The following is an 8,227-nucleotide window of genomic DNA, read 5'->3' as shown; positions in this document are numbered from 1 at the left end:
CTGAGGATGAGCTGCGTGATGATGACGTCGTGGCACCTTAGGTGGTCGACGTTTACTCCAGCTGATCAGCCTGGCATGCGAAAATCTTGGCGTTGACGGATTTCTACCTCTGCGTTTTATCGTTTTATTTATAGAAATGCAGGACTGTCCACTAAAATGAATGCAACCAGTCTCTACGTAACAACATGCCGATACGTCCTGCGGGCAAACCCAGAAGATACAAACACATGGAATGATTTGTATCGCTTACTTCCGTACCTTCGACAAGCGCTGTCGTGCTGTGTTTGTACGAGCCTTATCAGTGACCCAATGGGTCCCACTGAATCTATCTGCCAACACCACGTATGCCGGTCATGCCTCGGTGGAAAGATGAGACTAAGACCATCCTGCAGTTGGTGCAAAGATTACAGTTCATTCGCCGAAAACAAACAATTGGCTTTGCTTTTACCATGTTTCAAGAAATTGTGTGAATTCATTGCCGATACGCCCATCGCGCAAAACCTCGCAACGCCGACCAATGGCGGTTTTAGTCCGCTAGCGATTTTACACGAAGGAATGACAATCAATGACACCATGCCAGGTGGGTCCAGATCTACGGATACTATTGATCTCGCGTCGGCGATGTCATCAATGACTGCCACACAACATCAAACGAAAGTTACCACGCCATCGGAGGACACGGTCGACGGTATGTGTACAGACGTCGATCAGAGTACCGGAAACGACGTTGAACACTGCGAAGGTGATGCAGTAGAGCCGACTGTCACCGCGGAAACCGAAGACGCGATGACCAGCAGTGCAAATACGTCGTACAGCGTATCTCTTTCAAATAGCGTATCGACAAAAATGAAATTTAAAAGGAAGAAAAAACGATTCGAGGACACTGCAAAATCGTCGAAAAAGCGAAAAAGACTCTTAAAACACCTAGACCCTGATAGACCAAATGAACTGAAACTTGTCGTGCTTGGGAGAAAATGCAAAGACGGTGTAAAGTCGCGGAAGAAAGGATGTCGCTGTGGAACTTGCAACATGAACGTTCCCCCGGGGGTATTTACATGTCACGGAAAGCGTTGTCCTTGCTACGTGTCTTTCAGAGGGTGTTCTCATTGTCGATGTCGAGGGTGTAAAAATCCATACACTCCAAGCGGTGACGAAAAAACAACACGCAGAAATAAACAACAAATATCAGCTACGGATCTTGAAGAATCGTCGGCTGACAGCGATTTAAATATCGATGTTACGGACGTCTAAATATTTGCTATTGTACTTACACATTCCCTCTCATTTTAAAAATTTTCAATCAATCAAGTCAATCAATCCAATATGTAATTTTTAGATACCTTCTAGTTCTCTGCGTGGTTTAAACTTTTATTTTGTGTATGGAGAATTCCTACGTACACATTGTTTGTACAAAACACACCCCCCCCACACATACATACATACATACATACATACAAACCCAGTTGAAACAGAATTATAGCAAGATTTTCAATTTACTAAAAGTAGGACGACGATGTGGCGCCCTCATTCGATCATGTATATTTAAAAATGCAGCGCCCTCAACGTGTATGAAATGTATAGTGATTTGGGGCACATTTGCATATAGTGTCTGGTTGTAATAAGCGGTCTTCTGTTTTTCAAAAATGAATTCAATCCCTATACATCACTTCTATGCTTGTGGTAGCTAGAATTGCTGATCCTCTCAGACACAAGTCTCTGAGATTGAATAGAGACTCCAAAAAAAAATAAACTTCCTACTAGTACTTCTTCATAATATAAGAATCATAATTTTTTCCCGTCTTTGTGATGTAAATGTTATTGTGTTTATTCAAATTGTTTTTCATCCGACCCCTAATAATGTAATAGTTATGATAAATTTCCTTGCTTACATTTTAATTTTTAAAGCTCATTATTTTCTAATGATTGTCAGTGTTTTTATTTATTTTATTTATTCATACTTTTTAAAAACATTTTAACTGTGAGGGCGCTTTTCTTAGAACAAATCAGTGAACTTGTATGTAATGATCAACAACGGATAAAACCAAAGCTGTTCAGATGGCTAACATCACCTCGCTTAAAATATGATAATTGTTACCGTTCCATTTTAAGTATTGCTCAGTTTTACAATTATTCAGATTTACTTCTTTTGGCACATCATAAAGAGGGTCGGCAAGGGGTATTTTCATAAGCTGTAATCAATTGTTTTTATTTTCGTAAAATGTAATTTAAATAAATGAAAAACGTAAACTCCTAGATATGGACTAGGTGTAAAATGTAATCAGCTATTTTATTTGTCTGTAATTTGTACAATATTATTTTTTGTGAGCATATAAAGCATTTTCCAAATGTTGTAATTTATTTGCAATTCACTATATTCAATTACCCACCATAGACCCTCTGCCTAAATTTACAATTTTGATTCTTAAACACAAATTATTGAAAATATTATTAAAATGAAATTAGGAATTTGCTTTATCTGTAAAGTGTAAAAACCTATTTTTTTCCTGTAAATGCAATTTTCATTTTATTTCCTGTGAAAACGTAAAATGCAGTTTTTTTTCCCTGTAACCAGTACCAGCTATCCCCCCTTGCCCTCCCTCTATATATTGTGAATTTAGCTGATCAATGCAGAGAAATGAAATTTATAATGTTACATACACACCACTTTGAAATCAAAACCCACCATTCTCAATGTGTTCGTTACTCAGGAAATGCGGAGATTGTTAAAGGCTTGTTAAAAATCTCCATGTAATGACAATTATTTGTACTTTAGTTGGTGGGGGGGGTGCTTGATTAAGATCTTTAATTACAGGGTAGCTTTCTGGGGAGAATAATGTGTCTCAATTTGTTTATAAGTCATGTTTGAACATTTTCTGTTTTGTTTGTTTTTTAAATCACAAAGGTAAGAGTTTATTTTGTGGTTCATAAAGTGGTGGTTCGTGTTTTCACAGACATTAAACTGAAAAAAAATTAGCAAGAAGTCAAGTGTTGGATATTTTGTATAGAAGCCCCCCTCCCCCATGTCAATGAGTGATTAATACAGGTTTCATTTGGCAGAGGAAAAAAATAATTGTACCCACATTTGTGGTGAAACACAAACTTTTATATTATGTAAATTAGCTATGTTCTATCCAACAAGATTCCATAAATCTGTATAATGTCTAACTTGCCATAGATGCTCATTCTTTATAAATTAATTTGAAATCTTTATTGATGAATGATTCTGATAGAAATATGTTTAATGAAAACAAAAAGTCCTGCCTGCATACCCATTATTTTGTATGCCTGCTGGAAACACACCCGTTTTTTTATCTAACTGGTACATTCTCAGTAAGGCCTTCCTACTACAAATATATCTGCTCTATTAAAAGTGCACTTAAACCAAAAATTGCATTTATTGTAAGTTGGTTTATTAAAATGACACCTGTCATTTACATATGTACGATTAGAGCGAATATGGTATTCATTTTCACCTGGGTTATTTTTTGTCTTCATTTAATATAATATGTACCGGTAACTCATGATATTGTATTTATTAAGAAGTACAGAAGCCAACTGTGGAGTCTTTGTAACGCATGGGTCGATAAGGCATTACACGAACACATGCTTTATAAAATCTGGGTCCATGCAAAGACCAACAATCTATTAGGTTTCTTTAAAATTCTTTTCATTTACAGTAACTGCTTGTAATACACACATACTTATGTTCACTATTTCAATTTCAAAATTGAGTGTGACGGAATTGAGCCTGTACTGTCGATAAATGGCAATGTTTTATTATAGCACCCTCTGGTGCTGTTACCCTTCAATTCTTTTGTTTTACAAGTGGATATGAAGGACCTACATGTATCCCTCAAACTTCAGGATATAAAATTTATTGTAACTTCAAGATGTTCAATGAATCTTTTTGAGGGAAATACCAAACTGTTCTTAATGAACATAAATTGAAGTAATGTCTGACAACCTTTTACAGTGAAATGAGGGTAAATATACTAATATTGTTAGTATCATTCTTTGGGTAGAATGAGAGAAATTGTCGTCATTTTTTGTAAAACACTAGACATTTTAGATCTTTGAATAAAATAAACAGATTTTTTTTTCTGGTCCCACATCTCTTTATTCACTTATCATCAGAAGTAATATGCACCAGAAAGTGCTTCTACCTCTTGATTACACTGGAAACACTGGTGGCGCTCTCACTTCTATTCCTCTTGTTCGGGTTTACATCACTGCCAAACCGTAATTTGCGCATAAATATGAAATCATGCAACAGAAAGTGTCTTTAGGTGTATACATTTCACTTTTGTATGAGACCTAATTTTCAAAGTGGAAGTACATTCATGTTTACAAGTGTGATGTTCGGTTAAAGAAAACCTGCTTTCGTAAGCCTCTTTTTATTTTATCAAAACTGTGTACATTAGTCTTGCGAATCACAAGATTTAGATGAGGAGAAAAAGTGCGTATATCGAATATTCGAGGTTCATATACAAGAGCAAAAACAAATATTTCAAAATTACTACGCGACACGAAGAGAATTCGAACGTCTTTGATTACGTTCTATACTTCAATATGCAAATATGGTGTGGCAGCGGTGGAAACCAAACGAGAGGAGTGAAAGTGAGAGCACCGCCAGTGTTTGGAGTGTGCCTCTTATGTGTGGATGCATATCATGACACTTTTTTTTGAACACATGTCTTGAAAGTAATCTAAAATGTTCAGCATTCATTATAATATATTTCTTATGAATCAATCAAAAGAGTGGTTTGTTAAAAAATATTGTGAATTTGGGCAGAATAATGGCTCATATCATACCTACCGGTAACTTTTGTCAGAACAATAGTCTGAGAATAGGTTTCCATTTTGGCAGTCTGGAGGCACCCCGATATTTTGATTTTATTTTGATTGAATGCAGTATTGTACCGGTATTACAAAATGCAATATGACATCATACATCATGTATATTGCCCTTACTACAGGTGTGAATAGCTGCAAATAACAAACTCAGATTTGTTTGGCAAATTTTCCTTTTTATTGTGATTCAATTGATTGGATTGCATTAATTTGAATGATTAACAGACTGATAAGATTTCAAACTATAGATGGCGCTGTTTGGTACATACCCCAGCTTCCATCCCTTTCCAACTTAAGAAGACAAAACAAAATAGCCGTTTCGACTCACTGTGACAATGATAATCATCTGCCTTCATGAACTTTGGGCCTACAGAATTTAATCTGCCTCCAAAATAATTTAATTGGATGACATCGCTTGGACATTACATACAAGTCCTGAATGATATATTCCAGACTAATTGTATTCTCTTTGAAGTTTCTAATCTTTACCAGGGTAACAAATATAGGGTAAGAGGGGAAATATGTTGAAGACAGCTAATATACAACACTCTTGTACAATCATAAGTCCAGTGCAAGGCAAACGTTGCTTCAGTGCTTCTTCTATTAGAAGTGCTTTTGTGAAATTGCAATAGACAATTTTAAGTTGATAGATATACATATGCACTTCTCATAGAACAAACATGGTAATGCAATTTAAAGTGAGAACATTATTCAATTAGTTAAGTAGACATACTTCTATGTACAAGGACAGACACAAACCAAGATATGCTTCTAACGTAATACAATTTTAAAGTACATTCTGCAAATGATTGGTGGATAAAATAATATTTACCCGTCAAGAGCGAAAAAATGATTTTTGATTCCAAATCATGAAATAATTGTGATGCAGAACTACTTAAATTAACAGATCAAAAGTACAGACATTTGTACACACACAAGGCTTTATAAACAAATACAAATTAATAAATATTTTGCTTTATAATTTTTCAATAAATTAAAAGAAGTTTGTAATCAAATGAAATAATTTTAATAAGCACCATACCATTTTAAGTCAAGTATAATGTTTTCAATATGAAATGAAATAGTGATCAATAGACCTTATATGCAAATGGCACCGAGATCTTGTTGAGAGCAAGAAAACCATGTCCCTCTTGTCCTTCAAATAATGTTCCACTCTCCCCTGTCATTACATTTATTATTCCTATGGTCTATGTAACCATGACATTTTAAACAGTCAACACAATGGCAGGATAGAATGGAACACTTCAAAGGGTATCAACAAATCTTTGGCATGGCAAGATCTCTGCAGTCATAAGCGTTTACGGTCTTTAGTCATCAAATTTCAAACAATAAAAAAAAAAACATTTTTCAATTTCTGGTTCATACAGTCTCTATTAACCATTTGAATGCAATGATTTTCCCGGTATAATTATGCAACCTTTTGCACAATTGTAGGTAATTTCCTTTAAGTTTTTCAGCAATTTTGAGGCAAATAGATATAATTTTCCATCGGCAACAGTACTTGATCAACAATTTTTGACAAAAATCTTGAAAAGGTTATGCAGGATTATTTTGTGAAAGGTGACAAAAAGTTGATTTGTGGCATTAAAAAAGTTTTAAGCCGACACAATACTAGAAAGCTCCACTATCCTAAATTCAGTTGTTGACATTTATAAATTCAAAAAACAAAAAGTACCTATTGTAAAGAAATCTTCGAATTTTTGGCCTCAAGCAGTAACTTACAGAAAAATACCCTTAGCCCAACAGGATTTGTACTTGAAGGAATGTGCACAACAAGCAATTTGATAACCAAATACTGAAGGTCATTTACACTGAGATTATCAGAACCAATTATATAACAATGAAGGAGGTTTAGACAAAATTACATACGTTACATATAATTATGTAATTTACTTTGTATTTTCTTTGATATGACTAGGTCCAAGTCATTGTGTTCCCGAAAATGAAAAAAAAAATATTGTGGGGTCTTTTTTTTTAATTTGGTTTCTTTCCAGAAACATTATTCCTAAATATTAATATTGAATTTACAATGAGATAATAGTTTCACAGAATATTCAATGTGAATACTGCTCCCATAATGCATTGCTCAGTAGATAAATAACTTGAACTCCTTTAAGTACCAGTCATAAAGTACAAGTCGTTTTACACCCTGAATACTGTACACAACTGCACAACCCTGTATAGTATGTTCAAACACACCCTGAATACTGTTTTACTTTTAATTGGAATTTATTTTACATGAAGGGATGAATTAGTGACAGTAAAATCCAGTGAAAATACCTTTTCTCTTCATTATACATCCAAAATTTTCAAAAATCAGTGTAAATAAACTTCATACAAAATAGCACAAAACTTTTTTTTTAAGTGATGAATGGTTTCACAACAAAAGTGTAAAAATGATGCAGATTATTTAAACAATAATGAATTTTAGGCTAGAGTAGATATTAGTATACAAACATGATGGACAGAGAAAAACATATTGAGCAGACAGTAGTACTGGTAACAGCATTTGAATTTTATCAAGGTGATAGAGCTTGCAACATACTGACTATATTATATCCATCCGCCATGCACATAACATGATCATTTTTTATATACACTGATTATTTTGACTGAAGAGTCACTGTAAATGTGGGTGTACTTGATTCCAAGCTTCTTAATACATTCAATGCATTGATAAAGTATGTACCGGTATACTAATGTAATACCTGTAGCTCTATCTATACCAAAAATTGTACAAGATGCATAAACAAAATTGTGGAGAAATGCTGTGTACCCGACTCACTGCTTTCTAGAAGCAGAGTTGCATACTAAGGCAGTGCACGTGCATGCTGACAAATATTGCAGCACCATGGTACTACCAATTCAAAAGTCATCTGTGATTTCCAGGTCATTCTGATTGATATACTGCGTATTGTTCAGTTTATGTTTGTGTGGCGGATCTTGTAAGATAAATTTCTGTGCTGAATTAACTGCTGTTACTTCTTCTTCCTCTTCTTCCTCATCAGGCTCAAAATCATCCGGGTACTCTCTGTGATCAATGACAGAGACACATGTTAGACATATCACCAGGACTCCACATATTTGTATGTTTTATATAATCACTAAACCTACATGTAGCTGCATGGCTATTGAGAGTTGAGGGGTGTGATACATGGAAGTTTTATACTCATATTGCTACTATATTGTACTTGAAATGTGTTTAACTATGGTCACTTTGAAGTAGCAATCAAAACACAATATTTAAATGTAGCTATACTTTAGCAGGGGTTTCGTTAAGAGCGGGTCGCCGGCCATAAGGCCTGCTACAAACCCAAATTGGCTGTCTACTTTCTGCCCCCCCCCTGACCGGCCT

The 8,227-nt window shown here is 34.8% G+C and overlaps 2 protein-coding genes across 3 annotated transcripts in view; one reads left to right on the top strand and one right to left on the bottom strand.

Moving 5' to 3' along the window:
* Positions 1-13: 13 nt before the first annotated feature.
* Positions 14-4,105, top strand: LOC100375676 (uncharacterized). The gene has a single exon (XM_006817635.3). The coding sequence runs from the start codon at positions 157-159 to the stop codon at positions 1,249-1,251; it is 1,095 nt and encodes a 364-aa protein (XP_006817698.1). The 5' UTR covers positions 14-156; the 3' UTR covers positions 1,252-4,105.
* A 901-nt stretch (positions 4,106-5,006) lies between these two features.
* LOC100375527 (serine/threonine-protein phosphatase 2A regulatory subunit B'' subunit beta-like) overlaps positions 5,007-8,227 on the bottom strand; it is a 79,000-nt gene continuing 75,779 nt past the window's right edge. For both annotated transcript variants that reach the window (XM_078010071.2, XM_085498775.1), the window contains one exon: positions 5,007-7,903. In XM_078010071.2, coding sequence (XP_077866197.2) covers positions 7,738-7,903 — 166 coding nt within the window. In that variant the 3' untranslated portion in view covers positions 5,007-7,737. The remainder of the gene's footprint in view (positions 7,904-8,227) is intronic.

This window comes from Saccoglossus kowalevskii, chromosome 1 (genome assembly GCF_978046115.1).
Source record: "Saccoglossus kowalevskii chromosome 1, keSacKowa6.1, whole genome shotgun sequence".
Lineage (NCBI taxonomy): Eukaryota > Metazoa > Hemichordata > Enteropneusta > Harrimaniidae > Saccoglossus > Saccoglossus kowalevskii.
This window is presented reverse-complemented; position numbering and strand designations above follow the sequence as displayed.